Source organism: Ricinus communis, chromosome 4 (assembly GCF_019578655.1).
Source record: "Ricinus communis isolate WT05 ecotype wild-type chromosome 4, ASM1957865v1, whole genome shotgun sequence".
Classification (NCBI taxonomy): Eukaryota; Viridiplantae; Streptophyta; class Magnoliopsida; order Malpighiales; family Euphorbiaceae; genus Ricinus; species Ricinus communis.
In genome coordinates this window covers 27624593-27652302 of record NC_063259.1, presented here as the reverse complement: position 1 = coordinate 27652302, position 27710 = coordinate 27624593, and the positions used below count along the sequence as shown (strand labels likewise).

Here is a 27710-nt window from a genome sequence, read left to right as displayed (position 1 = left end):
CCTCGCTATCCTGTATGCAATTGTAAGTCCACTAAACAACCTGATTTTGATTATTCTTGTTATTCGAGTTCATTTGTTTCTTTTCTCGCTTCTATTCATTGTCTTTCTGAACCTTCATCTTTCAAAGAAGCCATTCTTGATTCTCTTTGGCAGTATGCCATGGCTGAGGAGTTAACCGCTTTTCACCAAACCTATACTTGGGATTTAGTGTCTCTTCTTGCAGGTAAACGTGCTATTGGTTCTCGTTGGGTCTATAAGATTAAAACTAAGTCTGATGGGTCTATTGAAAGGTATAAAGCTCGTTTAGTGGCTAAGGGTTATTCTCAGAAATATGGCATGGATTATAAAGAGACTTTGCTCCAGTTTCTAAATGACTACAGTTCGAACTCTTATTTGTTGTTGCTTCCGTTCGCCGTTGGGATATAACTTAAATGGATGTCAAAAATACCTTTTTGAATGGCGATCTTCACGAAGAAGTTTATATGGTCCCTCCTCCTAGTTTTGATCATCATCCTGGTGAAGTTTGCAAACTTAGGAAGGCTTTTATGGTCTCAAATAGGCTCATCGCACTTGGTTTGAGAAGTTTTCTACTGTAATTACTTCACTTGGTTTTCATCCTAGCAACCATGACTCTGCACTGTTTGTCAAATATACTTCGGTTGGTCGAGTTTTGCTTTCTCTATATATTGAAGATATGATTATTACAGGTGATGATGTTGTCGGGATTAGTCTGTTAAAGTCCGAACTGACTCGTTGTTTTGCTATGAAGGACTTAGGTTCCCTTCGTTACTTCTTGGGTATTGAAGTTGCTTTTTCTCCAAAAGGGTGTCTTCTTTTTTAATCTAAGTATATTTTTGATATTTTTGAGCGTGCTCGCCTTTCTGATAGTAAGACTGTTGATACTCCGATTGAGCTCAACGCTCGTTATTTTGCTTCTGATGGTTCTCTACTGTCGGATCCGAGTCTGTATCGGACTGTTGTTGGAAGTTTGGTTTATCTTACTATCACTTGTCCTGATATCGCATATGATGTTCATATAGTCAGTCAGTTTGTCACTTCTCCTACTACAGTTCATTGGGCTGCTGTTCTTCGCATTTTGAGATACCTACGCAGTACTCAGTTTCAGACTCTTCTATTTTCATCTGTTTCATCTTTAGAGTTATGTGCTTACTCTGATGCTGATTGGGCCGGTGATCCCACTGACCGCAAATCAACTACTAGATTTTATATTTTTGTAGGTGATTCCCTTATCTCTTGGAAAAGTATGAAGTAGGACATCATTTCTCGATCCTCAACGGAGGCTGAATATCGCGCTATGGCTTCCACTACTTGTGAAATAGTTTGGTTGTGATGGTTGCTTGCTGATATGGGTGTCTTTCTGCAGCAACCGACTCCTTTATATTGTGATAATAAGAGCGCTATTCAAATTGCATACAATTCGGTCTTTGATGAACGGACCAAGCATATCGAAATCGACTGTCATATTATCCATCATCACCTTAGAATGACACCTTGACATTGCCTTTTCTTTCTTCTTCCTTACAGCTTGCAGACTTGTTTACAAAATGTTTAACTGCTTCACGTTTTCATTTTCTATCTGACAAACTTTTGATGCTTGTTGCTATCGCATCATGAGTTTGAGGGGGAATGTTAAACACTATAATTAAATGTTTATTGTAAGGGTAGTATAGTCATTTCCATGTTAGAGTATAAATAGTAATCTTTCCTTTGTTTTTAGGTTAGACTTTCTTTGATGATGTACATTATATTCTTCATTCATTTGTAACAATCGGATCATATTCAAGGGCTTATGTCCCTTAGTTTCTAGGCTTAGCCTTGTCTTGTATAAAAAAAGAAAAAGGAAAAAATATATAATATATAGATTACGATAAATTAGATTGGATTTTGCAGTTTTTTCTATATATTATATTATATAATATTCTTTGAAAATAAAATCTATAAAAAAGTTATAATTTATTTATTTATTTTAAATGTATTAATTTTTTTGAATCACAGACGAGAGTAGATTTAAATTTAAAATTCTGATTGTATTTAAATTGAAATAAGCATTTATTGTTAGACAGACTAAAGCTATGAGTTTAATTTTATTTATTTATTTATTGAGGCAAATAGCAAAGAATGATTATTGCTTAATTTAAGCATTCAGCGAGTGTAGTGTTGTTTATAAGGATTAGTATTGAAGAATAATGAGATGAAATGAACTGCCAGCCGGGTTGGGGTGCAGTGCAGTAGAGAATTGGGTTCACGTTTTAGGGCCCAGGGAGAACTGTACTGCTTCACGCGAGTTGAGTCTGCATTTCCTGTCCATATTTTGGGCACTGTACTCTGGTGCTGTTTATTTTTTTCTTTTTATTCATGGGTTGGTTGCTAATACTCAATTTAACTGCTACAGTAGAAATGGTATTCTCTGTGATGATCTATTATAGTTCCTTTTCCCTTATGGGATTGTGAAAATCATTTCGTTATGACTAATTCATGCAATTGGTTTTCTAAATACACAAACAGCAACACGTAAATAAGAAGAACAAGTTTAAAATCTAGATTCAATAAGTAGCACATCTAAAAGGAAAAATCCCCCGAATTGTGGCTCCAAAATCATTTGATTTTGTTACTCGATTAATCAACGATGAACCCAAGCTTGATTAGCTAAGCAATCAGCTACTTAATTACCTTTTCTCAAGATACAATATTTTCTAAGTAAATATCAAATTAGAATGAAAAATAAAATTTGATTTATGAGCTAAACAAACTCTTTATCTATGCATATATATATATATATATATATATATATATATAAAATAAAAGAAATCGTATATAATAAAATAATCTAACAAAGTTTTATTGATAAATTTATGGAAAGGATGAACAAAGCAGCAAAAGAGTACAGCCAAGTATCGATAAAAGCGTTACAATGTGACAAAAAGATTGCTGACGTGGCTCGTCTATCACAATCGGCTAAACTAAACAAGCACGTGGGAGCATCTAGCAAGCTCATTTGCCGCGTCACGTGGCAGTAAAAGAGTCAAAACAGCCACGTGGTCTGCAACTCTAGGTAGATTTGTCCACTTTCCTTGTCTATCACTTTCAAATCCTGGATAATCTTTCGCACGCTCCTAAACTGACATCAAACGTGTACGCTTATCATAAAATGCTCCCCTTCCTGTTTCAATACCGCGAGTAACATTTAATTTCCTACTCGCGACGCGTTGGCTGTTCCAAAATCCTCACTTTTCACCCTCGCCATTCTAGAAGTTTGTAAATAATATTATTAAATACAACACGATCTACTTATAAAAGGAAGAAAATAACCATTGCCGTTAGATCCGGATTTTGACGGTGGAAGAAAATATATCTAATCTTATCCGCTGGATGTGATCATATAAATAAACGGCTAGGACTGGTTGAAAAGAGGCGGGCAATGGGGCTGGTTGGGCTTTAAGTAGAAGCAAAATTAGCCCAAAGATTCACAGGCTCTCTCTCTCTCTCTCTCTCTCTCTCCCTCTCATTCTTTTGCTTTCACGTTCTCTGTTTTGGTGAAGAATAATTGCGAAGAGGGTTTCTATAGTTTCTTTCTCTTCCTCTTGGAATAAAAAAAGGGGGGAGGTTTTCTAGCTTCAGTGCGCGCGCAAGATCCAGGTTTTGAATTGGGTTTAGATTGTGAAGGATAAACCTCTCATTGTTAGGGTTTTTATCTCACATTGTGTTTTGACGTCGATGATGTTGCATTTATTCTAACTTCGATTCGATCTAGGGTTCTTGTTTGCTCGAAGGAACTTGGGTTTGTTTCACTAGTAAGTATTTAATTTCTTTTGTTCCTGTTCTTCAATCATTTGAAGATTTCACCTTTGCTTTAATTGAAAATTTTCAGCGATAAGGGAAAATTTGTTTCCCTTCTTTCTTGTGGGAATTTATGATCGCGTTTTAGGTTTTCGGGTTCCTAATTTTAGGGTTTGTAATTTTAGGGTTTGAGGGAGTTAATAAAAGCACTGCACCCTTTTACTATTGGAGATGTTGAGGAATTTGTGGTAGCGGCCTTTTGATTTGTCTATTGAGGAGGACCGGTGAGACTATGAGTTTTGGTGTAACTTTGATACTCAAAAATGGTATTGCAAGATTAAGATAAATAATGCCTTAAGAGGTGGAGCTGCTGTTGAGCTGAAACTGATGTTGATTTTGATCTCATTTATTAAATTTTAAAGAACTAGACTAAATTGGTACAGTGTATAGAATTTGAATCTTTAACTATATTCTGGTGAATAAACTGAGCTCTGTCATGAATTTACACCTTTTGGGATATTCAGATTCTTGAAATAAAGATTAAGTATCGAAGTTGACATGTGCAGTTGTTGGGAGTTAATCCTATGGCACCAACTGTTCCTATAGAGTTTATTGGACAGAAGGAATCAAAGAAGTGTTGGCTTTCTTCACAACCAATGGGGAAATCGAGGAAGTACTCCAAAGGGCTTTCCTCTGGTTTTGTTCCTGATTACCGGCATGCTGTTGAGACTGTTGGTGAATCAGAGGGGTTTGGCAGTTCTGGTCGAGTTGACACTGAAATGACAGCATCAGAGGATTCTTATGCTCCCAAGCGCAAATGTATGAGTTTGAGTTTTGATGGTCATGATACCTTTACTGTCCCCATGCAAGTCCTGTCATTGTCAAAGATGTCAAGGTTCGAGAGGAAAAATTTAAAACTGAGGTTTAAAAGGGAACTTGAGCAGGTCAGGTTTCTTTATAAAAAAGTGGCTTCTTTGGGTTCCAATGCAGCTGCATTATCGCCTTCTAGTGATATTCGTAGTTGTAGTGATGGCCTAAAGAGGCCACCGCTTGAGACCTTACACAAGTCATATGCAGTATCAGCTCCACAAAGTAAAAAACGGGGCCCTCCAGGTCGTAATGGGGCTCGTACAAAGAAGAGTTCTCATAAGCGTTCTGAGCCAGAAAAGCTTGCTGCACCAGTAATTACTTCGAATGCTATGTTGATGAAACAGTGTGAGACATTACTCAGTCGTCTGATGTTACATCAGTATGCTTGGGTTTTCAATAATCCAGTTGATGTGGAAAAGTTAAATATACCAGATTATTTTACTGTCATTAAGCATCCAATGGATTTGGGTACAGTGAAGAGCAAGATTACTACAGGTGCATATTCAAGTCCACTAGCGTTTGCTGCAGATGTGCGGCTGACTTTCTCAAATGCAATGAAGTATAACCCGCCTGGAAATGATGTTCATTTTATGGCTGAGACGCTTAGTAAGTATTTTGAAGTGAGATGGAAAGCTATAGAGAAGAAGCTTCCTGTTACCATTGGTGCAGAACCCGTGGCACCGAGAGCTGGTATTCATGTAGAAACAGAAACAAAAATTGATCCCACACCTGCAAAAAAGAAGAAAATTGCACAAATTGATAGTATGGTTAAGTTGGAACCTTTTAGGCAGGTAATGAGTAACGAGGAGAAGCTTAAGTTGAGTACAGAATTGGAGGCATTGCTTAGTGAATTGCCCGAAACCATTATTGACTTCTTAAAAGAGCATAGTCATAATGATGACCAGAATGGTGAGGTTGAAATAGAGATTGACATTGATACCCTAAGTGATGATACGTTATTTGAGTTGCGGAAGCTTTTAGATGATTATTTACTTGAGAAACTGAAAAATCAGGCTAAAGCAGAACCATCTGAAATGGAGGTACATCTCGTTTTCTTTCTTCTTTTCTTTTCTTTCTTTCTTTGTTTTTTTTTTTTTGCAGTTGCCTGTCTATTATTTTTATTTGTCCTTTTTTCTTTTTGCTTGACTTCTCTTATTTAGTTTTTGTTGTGGAGGGAGAAGGGGAATGTTAACTTCTGTATATCTCATTCCTTACGTTCCTTTTTTGTTGATTCAGCTTCTTAATGAGTCTGGTTTTAGCAATTCCTCATGGCAACCCTGCAAAGGTAATTTGTCTACCACAGTTTGTATATAAACAATGTGCATTACACTGTAAACTGTTGTTAATTTTTAACCTATTGATGATATTCTTAGGCAATGAACCAGTTGATGAAGATATAGATATTCTTGGAGAAAATGATCCCCCTGTTTCAAGTTATCCTCCTGTAGAGATTGAGAAAGACGCAGCCCATAAGAATAGTAAATGCAGTAGTTCAAGTAGCTCTAGTAGTGAATCAGGCTCTTCTTCTGATGGTTAGTGTTCTTTTTTAATTTTTAATCACTCTTAAATGCTTCAGAATTCCTTGTAATATTTTGAGCTCTGAAGCAAATGATTGTGACATTGTTGCTTATGTGAATTTGTTCAGTAATTTTAGGTAAGATGTAAATTTAAGATGCCACATGATCTTTGAAAAGTGTAGGAAACCCCATTGAGATTGCCACTCTTGCCAAATCTAATATTTTGTATTTTTTCTTAATTATTTGTTTGTCTCAGAACTTGATTTTTGAGGTATATAATCTGTTAAAAGAAAAAAATCCATAATGAATTTTATGTTGCTACTTATTCTTTATTTGAATGTTTTTTTATAACACAATTTGATGTCATTTAACTCAGAGTCAAGCCACCCTGAATCTTTGACATTTGTATTTGATGTTTTGTTGATAATAGAATAGAATACTTTAAGTTATCTCACAGGAGTTCGTTTGTCAAGTCTAAATTGGTCCTGTCATCCACTTTAAGAATTTCCAGCCAGAGTTGTTGGGAAGTTAGGATCATTTACTGACTAATAGGGAATTCTGTTTATCATTCAAGCTTTAATAGGATAAGAGCTAGTGCAAGAATGGCTAAGTGGGTTAAGATGGATGACTAGAATGGTGGCTACTGAGCTCAAGAAAAGAGTAAAACAGACAGTATGTTGTGTGTATATATATATATGTAAAAGCCAGTTTTTGGTATGTGAAACTTGAAAAAAAAAAAAGCTGAAATTTGTTGCTGAAAGTTGGAGGTTTTATTTAGAAAGCCTAGAGATATGTCTGGTGTCCTGAAAGTTTATCATTTGACCAATTTTGCTCTATATAAGGATTATACTCAATTAAGGGATGATATCTGGTAAGAGAATGTTGATTGTCTGGGTGTGTACTTAAGCAAGGGTCCTAAGAGTCAGTTTATCCTATTCAACATCATGTTATATCTGAGGCTCAAATAGATTTGAATTTGGACGCAGAGCACGCAGTTTAATCTTAGTATGTGATGCTTGGAATTTTTATCCGGAATGTCTTTGTTGTAATCCTAAACAGCATAGCAGATCTGGAATGAGACTAAGGTTCTGTATTGGTTAATCAGATGTTTCTAGTTTCTGCTTTCCAGGATTTGACTGTTTGTGAGGATGAAATGGGGAGGGCCCAGAATTTTTTTTTCTTATTGCTGTTTTGGCATGGGATGTCATATAACTTCACTGGTTTGAGGCATGTGTCTCCACATCAAGGTTGTTATTTAACAAATATTGTTGGAGGGTCCATAAAATTGGGTTGTAAATATAAGAATTTACAAACCATAAAATTGTCTTCAATATATGTTGATTTGTATTCAAAATTATATTCACTAGTTAGATTCTTTGCATTTTCAAGCACTATTAACACGTAATTCATAAGCATGAAGCTCTTGGAAAGCATCAACTTGCTTGCTCCTTTCCAAAAGCAGTTTCCAAAAATCCAAAAATTAATTTTGTTTTGGCCCCCTGCAAGCCCAAAGAGTATGGTAAGCCATTACATTATCAACATATTTTAGAATCTTAGATTTTACATCAACATATAGGAAATCAGTATACAGTAGAATCAATTAAGTTAGAGCAAGTAGACATGGATGACCTTTTCAGGATTAATTAATATGATGTACTTGAGATAATAGAATGTCACTTTGTCCTTTCAGTAATAGCTTTCTTGAAAACATTTAGAACTAAGCTTTAAGTTTTATATATTTAGATAAGGAATATTCCTATTTATTTACCTAGTTGTGTCTTATGAAAATTAAAAATAACAGTTTCTATTTTAAATAAAAAGAAAAAAGAAAAAGGTAAGAAACACGCAAAAATGACAGCAACTCGATTTTTACCTGCAAGCTTAGGAGTTTACTTCAATTTTACCAATTCCACCGAGCAAACTTTTGAGTGTACTCTGATTTTATGAAATGTTGATTTTTTAGACGTGTTAACTTGTCTGGTGGAAAAACATCATGAACTTAGAAACTCATATGAGTAACTCACAAGTGTTAACAAACCTTGCTTAATCTCTTGGTTGCTTAAAAGCTTGATGATGTATACTCTCCTCTGGCTAGGGAGGAAATATAAAAACTTCTTGTTATCCTGAGCTTCTTGGTGTTAGACTTCATTGAGTAGTTCATTATAAACACCTCTTTTACCGGTTATTATCAGTTAAGTTGTACATCATTTATATGCAAGTTACATATATGAAACCCTTTGTGATTTGCAATCTAATTTTCTTTTGCTGTTTGTGTAACATTCTTTTCAGATTCAGATTCGGACAATTCTGGTGGTGAATCAGATGCAGCTAAAGCTTCGGTTCCCTATACTGTGACCAAGGTATATCTTGATAATGCTATTGTCTTAGGTTAGGTACTATATGGATCAGGATATTCTTGCTCTCGTTCTCTGTCTATAAGATATGGGTTGATTGTTTCCTTTTCTCATGTCTTGCACTAATTGTAGGATAATATTGGATTTGGAGAAATCGTGGACCCAAAGAAAAGTGACGAGCTTGATCCAGACATTGGAAATCGTGAGTGTTTAGGCCTTTTAACACATTATACAAGTGTCTAGACAGTTCATTTCTTTCTTAGGCCAGTGTTATCCTGAAGTTATGCCTCCAATATGTTCAGAATCTGCAAATGGATTGGCCAAAATTGAGTCAAATTCCCAGGGTGAGCCATTAAATGTAGAGACAGATGGCCATCAAGAGGGTAAGCGTAATCATTAAGAAGACTATCTGCTGTAACTTTTGAGGCTTCTTCTCATGCAATATCCTATAATTTTATAGGGGAGAATGCTCCACCTGATAGACAAGTCTCCCCAGATAAGCTCTATCGTGCAGCTATATTGAGGAATCGCTTTGCTGACACAATACTTAAAGCTCGAGAAAAGGCGCTTGAAAAGGTTGGTCTCAGCATTGGCATCAGTATTACTGATTATTGCTCTTTCTGCATATTGCTTTTGGACTTCTCATTCTAATTCTGTTTGAGTTCAGGGAGAAAAGAGGGATCCTGAGAAATTACGGAAGGAGAGGGAGGAACTTGAACGGCAGCAAAAAGAAGGTCGGAGTCATTCATTGAACTTGGAATTTTGAGTTAGTTTTAATGCTTTAAGATGTGTGAATTCTGAAAGTGGATGAATTCTATTTTACTTTGGCATCAGAGAAAGCTCGCCTGCAAGCTGAGGCCAAGGCTGCTGAAGAAGCTCAAAGGAAGGCTGCAGCTGAGGCAGCAGCTGAAGCAAAAAGGCAGAGGGAACTGGAAAGAGAAGCAGCGCGGCAAGCATTGCAACAGGTAAAAGCGCAAACTTGATATTACACAAAAGCTATTTCCTTACCATCTGGGAATGGGAGTAATAATTTTATGGGTGTTTACAGATGGAAAAGACTGTTGAGATTAATGAGAACAGTCAGTTTATGGAAGATCTGGAAATGCTAAGGACCGCACATGATGAAGAGTTGCCAAGTTTCATGGAGGAGACAAGCCCAGAGTTCGTGCTTCAGGGGAGTAATCCACTGGAACAACTGGGACTATACATGAAAAAGGATGATGAAGAGGAGGAAGACGTAGAACCGCCCCAAAGCGTTTCAGAGTCGATAAAAGATGTCGAAGAAGGAGAAATTGACTGATAGAGGTGGTTTTATTATTGTTATTTGGTCAGGGAATGGCTCATCTGAAAGCTTAGGGGTGTGGGTTATAGATCCCTTCCTTTCTCCATGGTTCAGTTCTATGGGAATACTATTTGGTCATCTACTTTTTTCTGATTTGACGCCCAACGATAAGGATGGGAACTTGAGATTAATCAAGAAAACATGTTATCAGTATATAAGGAGAAGCATCGATCAGCAGTGTGCATCTGTCTTTCTTTTCCGTGTTAATCTGGAATCGATTCTGAAAAAAGGGGGCTCAAAAGAGTTGGCACAGGTGAGGGAGGGTTGTGGGTGGGGGTTAATAATGAAAGAGAGAGGCGTCGGATTTTGTTTGTTTCTATTTGTGGTTTGTAAAAAGGAAAGTTTAGGACGTTGTAATGGAATGATGCACTGTTTTTGGGTGGTGTGTCCAGTAGGTTTGGGTTTAGAGACGAGCCAAATAGGTTTGGTTGGTGGGTGGATTGTAAGATGTATGTCAATTTTAGGGAGGAAGAGAATTGTAATATAGTCGAAGAGTTTAAAAAAAGAAAAGAAAAGAAAAAACAACACATGGAAGGAAATTGCATTCATTTCATTTCATTGTTGTTGTTATTCTATTGTGACTGGAGTGTTAAAAATTATATAAGAATGGTAAAATATACGGCACATTATTTGTTCGTTCCTACTGTATACTTATTGGGTATTAATGCTGCATTGGAACTGAAAGATTCAGTGGTTTAAATTAAGTCTTTTAATCGGTATGAATATCAAATTAATGAATCTTCAGTTGTTTATACAATTAAAAAAATTTAAATAATCTGCCATTCATACATTAATTCTTAAAGTAAAAACTTTTCATAATTCATAAATTAAATTTTTACCTAATATTTAATGATTAAAATTTCATTGGACTGAGTTGGTAGGAATTTTCGTTAAAAAATAAAGCATAAGAAAAAAGTTTATGCTTCCATCTTGTTGCTTCTTCATGGGCTGATTGTTATGGCCACTGCAACGATTGCCTTCAACTCCTTCGCATCTCCAATTACACGGCGCATCTCCGTCCTTCGCCGCCCTCATCTTTTTCCTTCCATACTCGGCCGGAGCTCCAATCTCTCAGGCTTCGCTTTCACTTCCTGTTTCTCCTCCAATTTCACCTCCTGTAGAACTTCTTTTTGTTTCAAATCCTTTCTACTAGATTGTTATGCATAAACAAATCATATTAGTGTTTTCTGTACAGTTGGCAGTAGTATTAAAGCTTTAAGTGTTGGCGTGTCCGGCAATAATGTGGAATATCCTGTGGTTATTGTTACCGGAGCTTCTAGAGGAATAGGCAAAGCAATTGCATTGACTCTTGGCCAAGCTGGTTGTAAGGTCTCCCCTTCATAACGTCATTTTTCTATAATGTTTTTGCCTTGATCATTAGTTTTTAACATCACTCAAATGATGATTAAGATTTCTTTCTGCTCTGACTTACACTTACAGGTTCTCGTAAATTATGCGAGGTCGTCAAAGGAAGCTGAACAAGTTTCAAAAGAGGTGCCTCTTGTCTTTGCTTCTTTTGTGACCTTATGCTGCAATTCATAATTTGTTCACTTGCTCTAGGGCAAGATAAACTTGGAAAACTACGAAAGCATTTTTTCTTTTTCTTTTTCTTCATTAGTTTTGTAGTAGTATCTTAGTACGTTAATGGCTAGTTCTATTTAATCAGAAAATGACAACTTAATACGATTCCTTTTCTTGTCTTGTATACATGAAATTCAAGATTTTTATATTGTTCTTGTATTTGTATTGGCGCCTTCTTTAAGTAAATTGTCTAGATGACGTACGTTTCTATCTCCACTTTATTTGAAAAGTGAACCAAAGGCACCTAAGGTTTTTTTTCCTTGACCATTTAAATGAGAAGAACAGAAAAATAAAAGGCACTAATCTAACATTTCATTCCATCAAGTACCCTAGCTGTTCACGTACTGGCCAAACAACAGCTTTAGGTGCATAAGTTAATTTAAAACCATAGTTTGGATATATCTTTAGAATTGCATAAGCTGCTGTGTTATTATCTTATTCATATAATTTCTCTACTTTGTATATAACCAGTTTATATATGTCCTGCGTTTTTACTATATCCTTCTTTATTTTCATAGGAGTTTTAGGCACCTGGGAACTGCATTACCTTTTAGAACTACACCTTCTATTAATTGATTTACACTAGACAGTGTATATCATTTTTGGTATATTACTGGCAGATGAATGCTAAGTGGCCATTCCTCACCCACAAAGTTGCATTTTTTTCCAACCTGTTCAATCGGGGCTGCTTTTAGGCATTGCACTTCTTTGTATCAGACTCATTATACCGTCTCTACACTTACTAATTTTATCTTACAGATTGAGGCATCTGGGGGTCAAGCTCTCACATACGGTGGTGATGTTTCAAAAGAAGATGATGTGGAATCAATGATTAAAACTGTAAGATAGTACTCTTTGCGGTGATGGTATACCCTTATTGCTGTCGTATTATTTCTTTTTAACTGTGATATTTATAATGTCTGTAGGCAGTTGATGCTTGGGGAACTGTTGATGTGTTGATAAATAATGCAGGTCTGTTGAAGTTCTGCATCTTCTGCTAAAACATCCTTTACTTTGCTGACTGTTAAACAATACTTTTAGGAATAACACGGGATGGATTACTAATGCGAATGAAAAAGCCTCAATGGCAGGAGGTTATTGATTTAAATCTCACCGGTGTATTCCTTTGCACACAGGCGTGTTCCCTTGAAACTGTGGATTTAGTATTTTTAGGTGTTCGAGTGTATCTTTTGTGGTTTCTGACTCAGATTATTTATATGCTGCAGGCTGCTGTCAAAATTATGATGAAAAAGAGGAAGGTAAAATGTTTCATTTTAGAGTTGTCTTGCTCAAGAAAAGGAATTATTCTGGAGAATAGGAAATATTAAGAAAAGATTTCAAGTAACTATTTTTCAGCTGAGAAATTGGAAATCTTGCCTCACCTATGAGCTCTTTTGTTTAAAGGATAACATTTGGATCAGTTTGTCCTTAGATTGTATTGTAATATCATTATCCCTTGCTCTTTGTACTGAGTCAGCTCTTGGTTTTATAGGGAAGAATAATCAACATAGTATCTGTTGTTGGTCTGGTTGGCAATGTTGGACAGGCCAACTACAGTGCTGCAAAAGCAGGAGTTATTGGCTTTACCAAAAGCGTGGCAAAGGAATATGCTAGCAGAAAAATAAATGTAAGTAAATGGGATTAATGCATTCCGGTCAAGTTGCAAGACCTTGATTCCTCTTTTTTGCTATATGATTATAAACATTACCTTTTCCATGGGGTTAGTAAATGTCTTCTAAGCCTTGTATGGATGCCTACTGTTATAAATTTTCTCCCTGTAGGTAAATGCTGTGGCTCCAGGGTTTATTGCGTCTGATATGACTGCCAAGCTTGGAGAAGACATTGAGAAGAAAATCTTGCAAACCATCCCTTTAGGTAAGAGAAAATAAAAGGTTGCATTATATTTTTAAGTATTCCCTTCTCTATCCAAATGATACTCCCAATTTCTCATATATGATTAAGATTTATTAATTTTAATATAAGACCCTAGAAGTTATGGCCTACCGCCTTACAGTCGCAAAATCTGTTCTTGAATCAAACAGCTATTTTCACCTATTTTAAGTCCATTCAGTTTTAGTGTGGTCCTGTTCATGCTGTAGGGATAGTCTTTAATTCTTGAATTCAAATATATTTCAAATTCAAGAAAACAGGTAAAGAAAAAAAGACCTACCTATCTCAAGATGGCTAAGCTTTGCATAAATTGTTCAAACTTACCTGAACTGTATACCGCAGACGGAGAATATATGAACGATATAAGGTCAAATGAAATTATTCTTGCAGGGCGATATGGAAAGCCAGAAGAAGTTGCTGGGCTAGTAGAATTCTTAGCACTTCATCCTTCTGCCAGTTACATTACTGGACAGGTACAATTCGTGAGTTTTTTTTTTTGTTTTTCCTTCATTGTTGGTTTAGAAGGATGCCTGTTTATGAGGTTATGAGTCTTGTGCCACTTCATTGCAGGTCTTCACCATTGACGGAGGCATGGTGATGTAGATGATTAGGAATCTCCAATGCAGCTGGCTTCCTCATAAAGAGCACGCAATGAAGCATAGAAAGGAATTTCAAGTTTCAAGTTCAGCAGTGTGTTATTTCCTGTTCTGGGAAATGCATAGATTGTACAATAGGATCAGTTATTAGCAGCAGCAGTAAAAGAAAGAAACGGGGCGGATTTGCCATTAAGGGGTAGTTAGTCACAGTTTTGTCGAGTAATGTAATTGCTCTTGGGAAATGATGGTGTTTTGACAATGTAATATTATTAGTTCAGTATTTAATTTGGGATGGTGTTCAGAACATGTTGAAATGGTTTGGGAGTAATGAAACAGTGTCATTTTTGTTATGGCAGGAGTGCTGCAACTGATCATCCAAGCTGGCTTGTTTAGAAGTAGAAGAAGAAGAAAGAAAACAATATTCTTACAACACGTTTATTTTTCTAAAAGGAACACTTTAATTCCGAAAAATTACTAGAGTTACCTTGACAAGATGAATACGACTCGTTAAAGCCAGCAAAAGAAAGGAAAAGGAGAAGAAAAAAGAAAAGCCCTGAACTTGCGGCCACCGATTCAACAGTTGCATTCCGCCTGCATGACAAAGAGGCTTTTAAGCCAAATTGGAAGAGTCAGACTGGTTTAAAGAATAAGGGGAATCACTGCTAGGTTGAGCTGTGAATTTCAACACGCCTCCCTCGTTCGTTTGTAAATAAATAAAAAGAGAGAGAGAGAGAGAGAGAGAGAGAGAGGCCTTACAGTCCGTATCCTGCATTTAACCTTGGCCTGAAATATAGAGGAGCAGTTTATTTTAGGCTTTGTATCAAACAATCAGATTACTTCTTTAATATTTTTTTTAAAAAAAGCATCCTCGACTAGTTATTTCATAATGAAACCAAAAACGAGCATAGCTTAGCTTGAAGGAAGAGGCAATTCTCTATTTGGTTTTGGAGGTAATTAATTGTCTTAAATTTATTCTTGAGCCATCTATTATTTCATATCATAGTGTTCATTTTCTAGTCCATAGGATGTTCCCAGTTTTAATTTGATCATGACTGCGAGTACTGCCTGTTATGTGTATGTTGAATTCCCGCTGATAAACATTCAGATTCTTGATTTAGTTCCCGCATTTATTGAGCTATCGATGAATCAGATGCTTAATCTCTCTATCTAAAAGCTGCAGTTAAAAGTTTCAATACTTTTGCTGAACAAAAATTGAATGGAGGATGGAAGAAATTTAATATGTCTTGTCTTTCTATCTCTGAAAGCAGGTCGAACGCTTTCACAAACTTCTCAATTGACAATGAAGCTAAAGAAGATGGCGAGCGAACTGAAAGAGACTCTACATTTCATAGTCTCACTGGAATTTTGGAGGATGGCTATTTTCTGGACAATCTCTCTCATTGCCTCATATTTTGAGTTGTATTTCCAAAACATGTTTGGTCGGAGCTCTCATCCCTATCCCCATTGCTTTCCTCCAACTAGTGGAATTGCCAGACCCCTTTGTGTTATTACTGGAGTAAGTTTTATATTATAACATGCATCCACATATTTAAACCTACATATTTTACCTATCATCCTCTTTTTGTTCTACTCATTTCTGCAGGCTACATCTGGTCTGGGTGAAGCTGCAGCTTACGCTCTTTCAAGGGAAGGTTTTTTCGTTGTTCTCGGTAATCTGCACCCCATTTTTCTTCCCTTCTTTGTTTCTTCTCTTTTTAAGTTACTTATCTGCATAACAATATGGTAATTATTTGTATGACTATTTATTTGTCTGACAATTAGGGAGCCAATCTTGTGATTTTCTAAATATCACCCTTTTTTATTTCTTTTCTTTTCAAATTTAATAATCTTGTGTTTAAACCTGAACTTGAATTTCTTGGAACTTATCAGTTATGTAATCGATGAAGTGTTGTTACTTTGACCAAGATTCTAGAGTGCCTTATATTTGCTTAGCACCCAAAGTTGTAATGAACAGTCTTCAGGGTTTGATATGATAATCTTACATTCAGTATTGAATCATGCGAGGTATGTAAGTTCTAGAGATTCTTCTATAAATTCTATTAATATTAGCTGAAATGATTTTCTGTCTGCAGCTGGACGGTCATCCAAATTGCTAAGCAAGGTATATCTCATAGGTTATTTTGTTATATGCATGCTTCACATTTAGCTTTCCTTTATGTTTCCTCGTATTGATTGTATTGCAGACTGTGGAGAGGATAAATAAGCAGAATAGGGATGCCCAAGTGAAAGCTTTTGAGGTTGACTTAACATCTTTCCAGTCAATCATAAAGTTCAAAGGCTCATTAGAGAAGTGGCTCTTGGATTCAGATATGCATTCTTCCATCCAACTCCTGATAAACAATGCTGGGATACTGGCAACATCTCAGCGTCTCACAACTGAAGGCTATGATGAGTAATTCCCTGTCTGTTTATTTTTTATGAGAAGCCTTCTCTGAGGCCAAAACATATTATCTCTACTAAGAGTAGGGCCGTTCTTTTTGCTATTCATATGAAACTCAACCCTCAGGAAACCTTTTAAGTTATGAAAGGGGCATTTCCTTATGCTGCTAAGGTCCTCAAGCTGACACTAGTCAATTCAGTCACCTGTACTTCAATGTATTTTTGCCAAGTGGCAGTTTGTATTGTGTTATCGACTTACTACTCCTTTTAGGTCTAATTATTTTTCAGGATTGCATGCTTCAAATGAAATTATGGATTTTATTATTATTATTATTATTATTATTTTTTCTTTTTAATTTTCTTGCAAATATATTATACAACTTAAAACAATAGAAATGTGCGATTAAGTTTTTAGTACGCGAACTTGATTATTTCTTACTGACAATTACCCTTTCCGCAGGATGATGGTTACGAATTATGTGGGTTTATTCTCCCTGACCAAACTTCTATTACCACTTCTTAGAAACAGCCCCATTGAATCGCGCATAGTGAACGTTACATCCTTTACACATCGAAGTGGTAAGAACTTCCTGAATCAGTTTATATGTAGCACATTTGTTGTGTATGAGGTGCTTTTGTTTTTGGTCATCTCATCCATTAAATATGCTAGAATGGGGAACCTACTATTTTGCTTTTGCATGGCTTTCATTTGTTTGGAGGCTTGCTCCGCTCTTAAACCTTCGTCTGAATTCCATTATAAGCAGCGGTTTTGCTTCAGTGTTCAATGTGCAGGTGGACAAGGAAACTGTTTCTGGGAAGTGCTTCTCGACATATAAATTTTATCCTTATGCTCACATCTATGAGTATTCCAAATGTAAGCTATAGTTGTGAGTAATCTGCTCATGGATTATCTTTTATATTACTTCTTGTAATCACACATTTGGTGTTGGTAGTATGCATACTGCTGTTCTCATACGAGCTTCATCGGCAATTGCGCTTGATGGATGAATCTTGCCATGTATCTGTCAAGTATGTGTTTTATGACCTCTAAAAGCTTCTAGCTTAGTTAATTAATGACTTAACATTCTAAATTTAGTGTGAAATCATCTACTAAACGCTTTCAAAGATTTAATTTTGGTGGTAATTGCATATTTCAATTTGAGCACCAAGTGGTTTTCTTTTATTCTAATACTCATAGGCAGCTCTTTTTTTTCTCACTTAATAAACTTATTTTATTTCTCTCAAGAAAATGTCTTCTTATACTGAAACATTTTGGAATTTCAGTTTATTTCTTGTGATATTAGTAATATCTGTAATATTTGATACACGAAAAGCAAGTGTTATTGGCGATTTCTTTGGCCTCAATGATTAGTTTTTGGCTTTTGTTTATTGCATATCTCAGTGCTGCAGATCCTGGAGTAGTGAAAACCAATATCATGCGAGAGGTCCCTTTTTGTCTGTCAAGTGTTGCATTTATAGTGCTGAAACTTCTGGGCCTTTTGCAGTTACCTGATAATGGGGTTAGCTCTATTCTCGATGCTGCCCTTGCCCCTCCGGTAAGTTCTTTCACCTGGAAGTTCTGTTTTACTTTCTCCATTACCTTCCCTTTTCCTCTAATAAGAGGGATACATTATTATCTAGTAAATCAAGTGAGGTCACTGTTCTGAGCTAACTGGTTGTTTGTTCTGCTCAGGAAACATCTGCAGTATACTTTTTTGGTGGAAAGGGCAGGATTCTGAAGTCTTCCGCCCTTTCACGCGACATCAGCCTTGCAGAGAAACTTTGGACCACTTCTTGTGATATCTTTGAAAACTTAAAACTCAATTCCAAGGAGAAAAGACAATTTTCGTGAAACGCTGGAAACACCTGTGCGTTGTCAACTGAGGTGGTAGCTACATGCTTGTCGCAAGCAGTTAGCATCACAGGGGGACCAATGACCTGTTTGGTGAGATGAGGTGCAGTTTGAGTTGTTTTGTTAAATATTATCGTCACTGAAAACAAAAAACATATGTAGACTATAAGTGGAGCTTAGGATATGCATAGCGGAAAGTTCTTGACTTGGGAACTTGATCCTTTCGAGCCCCAGTTAAAGGGCCAAGTTATTATTGGCTTGGCCCTAAGAAAAGTGTGAAGAGCAAATCAATGGAGATAAGGTTAAAATAACTGAAGAAAATTATGAGAATAGCAGTGCCGTGTTGAAATTACTTACTGGTAGTCGTAGATGGAAAAACTTGGTGATGCAATATGACACTCATTATTCTCAAATAACATACAATTACGAATGAGCTTGGCAATTGAGAGGGAGAAATAACTTCTGATTACCAACCTGCGTACGTCAATAACTTCATACAAGCAATTATCTATAATATAATATGGGGTGGCGTTTTTAACCTATTCTGTGTCTTAGTGTTTTGGTTTCATTTTGCTTTAACTATGCCTATGCCTATGCCTTTTTGGTAATAAGATCAAACATTCTCAGTATACGAACAATGTCAATTGGCAAAGGAACGAAATTGCGCTGTATTTATCATACGATACATCCACATCCTTGCAAATGTAATTTTGGTAACGCTTGCCGAAAAAAAAAAAAAAGACTGTATAGTTCATCCGGAATAGGGGGAGCAAAAATCTGACTGGAAATATTTAGTAATTCATATGCAAGAGGCAACTTTGTTTCCAAGTGAAGATCAAATATTTGATGCTCAAATGTATTTATGTTGGCTTATGTGGATGTATAACTCACCCCGCTCCTAAGCTAAGGAATGTTCTGTGTTGTGGATGAGACCATTGACCAGTGAAAAACTGTAACTGCAGCTGTGGTAATTCTAACGAGAGCATTCCAGAAACAAAACAAACAAAGCACCCAAAATGCCCTCTAGCATATGATAAATGAGGATCTAAGGCTCAACTTAAGTTTGAAAGCGAGTTCACTGCCAAACTTGCTACTGGCGATCCTGAAGAACTGACTTGGGATAGAAGCTCTTTAATTCCTCAACTCTTTCAACAACCATGTAACGGTATAGCATCTAGTAAAGCTCACTTTAATTCTCAAACATACCCTCATCTGATAGTCCGGGAGATCTAGTACCATTTACAAGAGGTTCATCTGTAATGTTGCTCAAATCACTTAAAATGCTGTAATCAAAGTCGTCGTCGTCGTCGTCATCATCCTCATCCCCATCTCTGTTATCCATGTCTGAATCTTCATCACTCTCTTTTTGCTTCACTCCCTTAGATCGGGCTTCTCTTTGCATCCGTTGTTTGATTGCATCTTCATAAGACATTTCATACCAAACATTAGACTTGCCCACAATAGATTTGTTGTGAGCATCTGTCATCCTCTCTTGCTTGCTCTTTTCCGAGTTTTTGGGTTCTCCCCAGTAGTCATACCGATATAAAGGATTTTCAGGATCATATTGATCCTTTCCAAAATAGCTTGCTGGCTTATACCTTCCTGGCTCTTCCAATGGCAAACCAAGTGTTTGGCGACTGTTGGAAAACATGCAGCTCGAGTCAAAAATGGCACAAAATAAGCTAGCCAGTAAAGGTTATGAATAGATCTGATGTAATAAAAAAGGAACACAGAAATCAAATTAACTATATTTCAATTAAATTGATATAACCTTTAAAATTCTTGAACTCCTAGAAAGTTCTGCTCAATAGGTGATGAGAAATAAAAATATAGGCGAGGCAACCAATTTACCTGGACCTCTAGACCAGTCAAACAAAACGATTGGAGCAGTAAATCCAATTACGAACATATTTATTCTATTTTATAGTAGACAAACTAATATATCAGGATCTGACATTAGATAGCAACAAGCAAAATTCTTTATATAAACCCAGACAGTTTTAACATGACAGTGATTTAACTTCATGAAGAACTATAGTGGATAAGCATACCAGCTGATATCTCTAATTAAAGCTTCCCTTTCCTCAAAAGATCGACGCCAATGCATCAGGTCATACTCATCCATTTCAATATTTCGCCTCAGCTTGTCAATTTTATACTTCTCTCCTCTTTCTTTTGCTTCCATTCTTAATTTATTATGTAACTGCATCCATCAAAGATGAACGGACAGTAGCATTAGACAAGAAACCCAAATGCATTCAACATATTTACTCACAGCGTTTCAACTGTTTTACATCAGCTTTAGTTTAATGTCATATGCATGTCAAATAGGAAAAAATTCCTAACGTTTTAAACTTAGGACTGAGGAACCAATATAAACAGGAAATTGCTAGCTGGGCCCATTCGCCACAACCAAAACTGAATTAAATATTGACCTAGTGAAACTACATCTACTGGATCAAGTGTAAATGACTGGAAAGAAGGGAATTTGGCACATTGCTTATATGGACATAAATAATGGCAATGTGGCAAAGTATTTCTTTATTCTCCCATAGCCAGAGGTTTAGGTCGCAAAGGTATAATGTCTAATTGAAGATCGGTTGCAGAAAGATCAAGTTAAATCATATTGGACCTGCCATTGATCACAAATAAAAAGCTGAGCAAATAAAAGATATGGAATAGTTCTGCTAACTCATTGTAACTGGACATTTAGAAAAAGATATTATAAAGAGGGAAAGAAAATGCAAAAGTAGATTTAGAAAAGCAGATTATGAAGAAATAAAAAGACCTCGCGCTCCTTTAAGGCTGCTTCCAAATCGAGCTCTTTAACACTTTGTTTCTGCCAAAAAATATTAGAGAATATCAGATGAATGCATTGTGTTATAATTTTAAGCAGTGTAACGAGAAAGGTTCAGACCAGGATTGTTTTGGGCAACAAGGTTTTCTTGTAATAAGCTTCTGTATATTCAATACTGTTTTGCTCGTCAAAATCTTCATCATCTGTTAATTCAGATAACTTTTTATCCTTGTATTTTTCAGGATTAGCCTCCCAATCATCCAAAATCATTTGCTCAGCAACATGGATTTGCCACAACTGCAAAAATAGACAAATTTACTAAACTTCGATTACTAAGTAGATATTGAAGAGGTGGGATTATAATGCATCAGATATTTAATTAATTATCATTTGTTGACTAAAACTGGAAAAATGTATGCTACAAAAGAGCACCTTCTCAACATAAGGGTGATTTGACAATAGTGCTTCTTCTTCTGGTTTTGTTCCTAGATCTTTCCTAGGAACAGGAGGTCTTCCACAATCACGCTGCAAAAGTGAGCACACTTGAGAATGCAGGAACAAATAATTTTGAAACATCTTTCACAATTTGATGTCTAAAAGTAGAAACCAGATGCTTCATACCCTTTTACATTCAAAAGTCAGAAACTATCATCCCCAAGTTCTGATTATCCACTACCCCAGCAGACAATCCAATTTCCATAGACCAAAGATTAAATTAATCAATTTAGAGAACTTAGAGATGCAAATTGTGACATTACTTGATCACCTTAGCAAATAATGCATGAAAAATACAATCATGACAATACAGGCTACTAGATCATTGGTACCATCCACAAAGGTGCAGGACTCCATTATTTATTGGCAGGAGCCATGATTCATAATACATTATGAGATCATCTCAAATATTGATTCTTATTGCAGGTACCAGTACAAAGTTGAGAAAGCACCAGTCAAGATCAAATAAAAAAACAGCTGGTCTGAAACTGCATGGGATGAAGCATACACACCCGTAATTCATCTAGGTTGGTATCCTCATCGCGATGAAATATTGGTGGAAATTCAAATCTATTGAAGCTGGAAAAACAAATAAAAATGTCAAAAACAAAGGTGTAAGCAAACAAGGAGCAAGTGATTTCAAATAGTGCCATTACTTTGATATCAAACTAGCATAAGTCAATCATATGTTACAATATCATTGCTCTCCGTTCCCCCCATCGCCCACCTCCCACTCTCCTCTTTCCTTATTTCCTTTTACATCAAATGATATTAATTCTTGTGGCTTGGCCTATCATCCAATAAATATTATGTGGTAAACCTCATTGCCAATAGGCAGCAAGCACTCCCAAGTCAACATTGGGTGAGCCACAGACATCAACCATCACAGTTTAATGGAAGAGAAACTGAATGAGTCCATATTTAGAGAAAGAAAGAGAAAATACATACATAAGGTGATCTATGTTGGGCCAAACAAAACGCATTTCAATAGGAAATCGAAAGCGGTACGGATCTCGCTTTCCCTGCAAAGCAATCAAACTAATCAACATTATTAAAGCCATTCTGGAAGTAAGATGCTAAATAGCAGGCAATAACATAAATGAATTGTTCATTTTGTGTGTCAAAGCAAAAACACTCACCAGAATTTCAACAATGACATGCATACCAACTTTTATATGATGCCGGATCCAATACCAATCATTACCTCTGATGGGAACCCACCTGAAACCCATAACACCTGTAAATTTGGCTGGCAGCTATGATTTTTTGACCTTTTGAATTGGGAATTTCCAAGGGGATTTATGTGAAAATAAAGCATATAGACAGGAAGTAAAAGATCAAATGCTAGGCAATGAAAACACAAATTTTTTCGAAGTAACTAAAACTTCAATCACTATGTAAGACAGGTACGGATGATCATGTTTACCCATCATAAACACCTCCAACATCAACAAAGGCTCCTTGATATAGGTGTATAGTGGTGATCTGTCCCTCACAAATCTGTGTCAACATTACCCAGAATGCCAATTATGAAAATTTATAGATAGTAGTCCAAGTACAAAAAACATTCATCTTCCTCCCATATATTAATTTCATATTTAAGTAATATCAAGTAAGATAAAGCCAGGCCTGAAACAACCAAATGCATATATAGATACATACATAGCTATATACATCTACATTTGTGTTACAGCTGCTTGTTAAAATATCCATCTAGTAAAAACATGAGCTTAAGAGCAAACCTGTCCTGGGTAATAAAATGGAAGTTCATACTGCAACAAGAACACAACCAACTTTCATTAGTTGACGATCAACAAATAAATATAAATATATATAAAACTAAAGAAGCAACTAAATCATACCATGCCCTCTTTATATTCTTTCCCTCTTTTCCTTCTACCAGGATAATCATCTTGGTCATGCTGTTGTAGTCACAAAATGTCAATATCAGTCTCCAGAAGATCCTAAAACTAATTTAAGTAATGAATCAAACATTACTGAACTAATATACCTTATAAGATTCCTCTTCTAGTCTATCCTTATTAGCATCAACCCATTCATTATACTGTTTGAGAAACATCTTATACCTATCAAAACACGCCGTTTCAATATCATCACATTTCTCTCTTTTATTATCCAATTCCTCAATTACCACTCTCTCACTTATCAACTTATGCCCTTCCCGAATAAACTCAAGCTCTTGTCTATCAACCTCCCACCCTCTAGGCGGCCAATCTCTAGGAGCCACGTGTCTCAGGACCAACGGACCGGCCCAAAGCGTCTCAAGCGGATCCGGAATGTCGCCTTTAATTTCGAACTGCTTTTTGTACCACTCGTCTTCGGTTAATCCCATCTCTTTAATCTTTTCTTGTCGGTACTTAGGGTTTAGCATTTTAAAAGCTTCGATTGCTTCGGGTGACTGGAGAGGGACCTCTTCGCCTTCGTTGAGTGACTTGCGAGCGAAATCAGCTTCGGGAGTTAGGATTTCTTCCCACGGGGCCCACCCTCTTTCTATCCAGTTTTTGCGACGCCATTCTTCCTCTTTGGCGTCGTCTCTTGTGGTTATGCCGAGGTTCTCGGCCAATGTTTCGTCTACTGGGAATTCGTCTGAGCTGAAGCATTTTGGAGGTGGCGCTGATTTGGAAAATACGGGAGGGATTGTGATTTTGGAGAAGAGAGGGTAAAGACGACGTGGACGGTGGTAGTGGCGGTGGCTACAGGAAGTAGTAGGGTTTAGGGGTTTAGGGAGAGAGAAAGGATGAGGTGATTGGAGTTGGGGGACTTGCATTTGAATGTTTTGTGGATAAACTTGCTGTACCAAAACAAACTTAACTGGTTTAAAAGCGCCAAACTGACACATTTCGTTTTAATGTTGCAAACGACGTCGTTTTTTTGTCGCAGAAAGCTGTGCCAAGGCGGAAGGAATATTGTTTCCAACGTTGCACGAGTAACTAGTTATTCATTCTTTTCCCTTTTTCTAAACCAATTAATTGGTAATTATCTCACACTGTAAATATGTAGAGGAATTTTCAGGGTGCAAATATGGAGTTATCAAGGATCCATCAAACAATGTCGTTATTCATTTATTAAGATCAAAAAAGTTGTTTAATTTAACAGTATGCTGTTTCTTCTGAAAACAATAATCATTTCTTTTACAAAGGCAACAAACGCAGGCCCTAATTATATAACTTGGCCTGGTAGGAGGGTTTCTTTCTTTATTCGAGGCTTATAAACAAAATCATATTTACATTGATTAAGCAAAGAAGGAACAAAGAAAGAAAAGAGATAAAACCAAAGTTTGGTGAGCTGAAGGCTATTCTAAAAAAGAAAATATAAACATAACAACCGGAATAGAAATGAAATGTTGGAGCAATCAGCAAGGATTCAGATGAGAAGCAAAAAGATCAGAGCACCATAATCCCATATCAAGAGTAAAATTTGAAGTCCTTGGCTTGAAGTATTAACTGTCTTAGTGCACCAATAGGGGCTAACACCATCAATATCACACCAACTGTTATGCAGATCTGCGTTTTTAATTAAAGTTGGAACATATAAACAAACAGTAATCAACATAAAAATAAAAATAAAAATAATATTCAGGATTTGAGAATGTATCATTATTATTAATTTACCCAATTTATGCTCCAGGATAAGCTGAATCTCTTTGGTTTTCGGATAGCAAGCCAAATGATGCATGGAAGCTGCATTGTGATAAAGTTTAATCAGAAAACAGTAACTTTGCTGCTTGCAGCAAACAGGAAATCTTATTAGCAGTCCAATATTTGTTTTATTTGTTTTTGTCTTCTTTCACTTACATAGTATGTGGTAGGAGCAAAAGCAAATCCTCCAAAGAAACTGAGAAGTCCCCCGAAGAATGGGAATGTCATCCCAAGGAACATTGTCAATGCTGGCATCAAATTGTCACCACCCAACTCATATTATAAATAGTTACAGAGTGACTGTATGCTGAACAAGTTAAGGGAGGGATATTAAAAGAAGAAAAGATGCAAAAACAGAAAAGGCTCACCAACATATAGAGTTCGAGTTACAATGCGAAGCATCATAGTTGGCTTGAAATTCATCTTCAACACGAGACATGCTTCTACCATGTCAAACACAGGCATAGCGAATATCTACAATTGTACAATATTGATTTTGGACTAATTAATTATACATAATATTACAGTCAAAGGGTACATTATGAATATATTGATGCAGAAATAAAGGTTCTCAGATATGGCAGTAAACTAATTCAATAAATCCTTCATATCTACCTGAGAATTTCTTTGAGATAGATGTATAATTTTACCTGATAACTTCCGATGACATGAACAACGACGAAAATATTAGCAGCAGCAACTAGCCACCGCGGTTTCTCTAGTGATATGAGGATATTGTCCTCAACTTTGTTTCCGAAAACCCAGTAGCCAGCGAAAGCAACTGGGAAGTAACATAAAGCAACGACGATATAAGCAAATACGACACCTTTCCACATGGGTTTCTTGGATGGCTTCTCAGGTGTGGAAGGGATTGTTGCTTGGATTTCCAGTACCACATTATGCCCCGCAAAGGCAAAGGCCACATCCCCTAATGCACTAAAGAAACTGAACATCTGTCCGGTAGAAGTTGAAACCCTAGGAGTATACTGCACATCATGCTGCACCCCTTTGTGCACTGATGCAACCCAAGCAATGGTTGAGTAACTGAGAAACATGTAAAAAAATGTATATGAGTATATAAAATCACATAGTACTGAAATTCCCAAGAATACTTATCAATTAATCCATAACAGATTTTTCCATCCTACACATAGAATCTACTTGATGATGAGAGTGAATGTAACTACGTACAACTGTGCAGAAAAAAAAAAAAAAAAAAAGCAAACAGACTACCTCATGATCTCCATTATGGGATGGCACAAAAAAAAAAAAGGAAATGAAGAAATGAAAAGATAAAGAATTACCTCAAGGACATAATAGCTGCAGCAAGAGAGACTCCAGTAATAGAATTAAAACTTGGGAGATGAGAGAGAACAAGGTGAACACAGCCAAACATCAGAATGAAGTAGGTAGTTTTGATATCCGGGCCGTTAGGGCGAACAGTATCAACGAATTTCTTCAAAGACTTCCCTCCTGTAATCATGTACACTATATTTACCCCTACTTCTACCATCAGTTGCTGCGGTACCACTACCCAGAGCCCAAGTTTTTCACCAAAAGCATGCTGCCCTAACTCATGATACCGATCAAGTCTCTTTCCTTCCTTTGTTTCATGCATCTCCACCATCTGCCAGAGTGTGTATAGAGTAATGAGCCATGATAGCACCATCACAGCCGCACCAGGACCCCTGCAAAGAACACATAAAATATGAGATACTGTTGACTGCCAAAATATTCTTTTTGGTAATTTCTCAGCCTAAAGATTGATCACTGAACTACTGATCCAGCCAGCTGATTAACACTTAGATCCTTCAGTTCACCAAAGGATGAAGAAAAGAAAAAGGAAGTTAAGAAAGAATAAGGAGCATGAATATACATACCACCCAAGTTGGGACATGGCATAAGGCAGGCCCAAAACTCCAGCACCAACCATGGCAGTGACATTGTGAAAGGCAGAGTACCACCATTTAGCGTTCCTAGACTTGGTGATGGGAAGCCAGTCATTGAGAGCTTTCACATGCTGGGTTGAGGCACTTTTCTCTAGTTGAGTTTCTGCCATGTTTTACCGAATTGTTGGAGGAGAAAGCTCTAAGTATAACTGATTATAGAGGCGCTAGGGATATGGATATCGATATTCATATATAAAACAAATCAAACAGAAATGCGACGTTTTTTCCTTTCGCAACTGAATTTATATTTCTGCTGACTTTATCCAAAACTGAATTTTAATTAGAAATTGTTGCTTGAGCCGTTAAAAAGGATTCTCTAAAATTAACTATAACCTTTTCCGATAAATGAATATATATATATATATATAAGTTTGAATCAAAATCTGAAGATTTAGGATTGAGATGACCGATTATAATTACAAAGGTAATGTAGTTGATATCAACATCCAAAAGTTTGTTAGAAATGGAAACAAAAGCTCCTACTCTGTTTCATCTCAACTGAAAGTCTCAAATAATTCTTTTAAAAATGAAATTTAAATTTAAAAGAAAATTTATATATATATATATATATTAATTTTTTAGATTTAAATTATTTTTAACACGTGTGTTT

General features: G+C 36.3%; 6 protein-coding genes across 8 annotated transcripts; 4 read left to right on the top strand and 2 right to left on the bottom strand.

Annotated features, from left to right (window-relative positions):
- Positions 1-431: 431 nt before the first annotated feature.
- Positions 432-1273, top strand: LOC125369874 (secreted RxLR effector protein 161-like). Its single transcript, XM_048373144.1, has 2 exons — positions 432-548; positions 869-1273. The coding sequence occupies exons 1-2, from the start codon at positions 432-434 to the stop codon at positions 1271-1273; spliced, it is 522 nt and encodes a 173-aa protein (XP_048229101.1).
- Positions 1274-3479: 2206 nt separating this feature from the next.
- On the top strand, positions 3480-10516 carry LOC8266343 (transcription factor GTE10). Of its 3 annotated transcripts, none has more exons than XM_015725089.3 (11): positions 3480-3812; positions 4365-5708; positions 5905-5953; positions 6042-6200; positions 8475-8545; positions 8672-8741; positions 8842-8922; positions 9000-9115; positions 9207-9273; positions 9374-9504; positions 9588-10516. In XM_015725089.3, the coding sequence occupies exons 2-11, from the start codon at positions 4383-4385 to the stop codon at positions 9837-9839; spliced, it is 2322 nt and encodes a 773-aa protein (XP_015580575.2). In that variant the 5' UTR covers positions 3480-3812; positions 4365-4382; the 3' UTR covers positions 9840-10516. The 3 variants fall into 3 exon arrangements, with proteins under 3 accessions (XP_015580575.2, XP_015580574.2, XP_015580572.2); XM_015725088.3 differs by having other exon boundaries at positions 3984-5708; XM_015725086.3 differs by having other exon boundaries at positions 3480-5708.
- A 241-nt stretch (positions 10517-10757) lies between these two features.
- On the top strand, positions 10758-14298 carry LOC8266344 (3-oxoacyl-[acyl-carrier-protein] reductase 4). The gene is made up of 11 exons (XM_002511183.3): positions 10758-10998; positions 11077-11210; positions 11322-11375; positions 12222-12302; positions 12389-12434; positions 12504-12598; positions 12689-12721; positions 12955-13089; positions 13244-13337; positions 13743-13825; positions 13923-14298. Exons 1-11 carry the CDS (start codon positions 10839-10841, stop codon positions 13953-13955), a joined length of 948 nt encoding a protein of 315 aa, XP_002511229.1. The 5' UTR covers positions 10758-10838; the 3' UTR covers positions 13956-14298.
- Positions 14299-14437: 139 nt separating this feature from the next.
- LOC8266345 (dehydrogenase/reductase SDR family member on chromosome X) lies at positions 14438-18530 on the top strand. The gene is made up of 10 exons (XM_002511184.3): positions 14438-14898; positions 15217-15464; positions 15552-15618; positions 16042-16070; positions 16153-16361; positions 16809-16927; positions 17127-17222; positions 17302-17377; positions 17751-17904; positions 18042-18530. The coding sequence occupies exons 2-10, from the start codon at positions 15249-15251 to the stop codon at positions 18198-18200; spliced, it is 1125 nt and encodes a 374-aa protein (XP_002511230.2). The 5' UTR covers positions 14438-14898; positions 15217-15248; the 3' UTR covers positions 18201-18530.
- Positions 18531-18978: 448 nt separating this feature from the next.
- On the bottom strand, positions 18979-24367 carry LOC8266347 (protein PLASTID TRANSCRIPTIONALLY ACTIVE 10). Its single transcript, XM_015726822.3, has 12 exons — positions 23504-24367; positions 23355-23414; positions 23235-23264; positions 22919-22992; positions 22632-22713; positions 22441-22514; positions 22005-22071; positions 21430-21522; positions 21118-21294; positions 20989-21039; positions 20252-20403; positions 18979-19837 (listed from the first exon to the last, which is right to left on the bottom strand). Exons 1-12 carry the CDS (start codon positions 24350-24352, stop codon positions 19390-19392), a joined length of 2157 nt encoding a protein of 718 aa, XP_015582308.2. The 5' UTR covers positions 24353-24367; the 3' UTR covers positions 18979-19389.
- Positions 24368-24723: 356 nt separating this feature from the next.
- On the bottom strand, positions 24724-27288 carry LOC8266348 (lysine histidine transporter 1). The gene is made up of 7 exons (XM_002511187.4): positions 27032-27288; positions 26456-26839; positions 25802-26195; positions 25520-25625; positions 25308-25399; positions 25125-25193; positions 24724-25016 (listed from the first exon to the last, which is right to left on the bottom strand). The coding sequence occupies exons 1-7, from the start codon at positions 27208-27210 to the stop codon at positions 24918-24920; spliced, it is 1323 nt and encodes a 440-aa protein (XP_002511233.3). The 5' UTR covers positions 27211-27288; the 3' UTR covers positions 24724-24917.
- Positions 27289-27710: the final 422 nt, after the last annotated feature.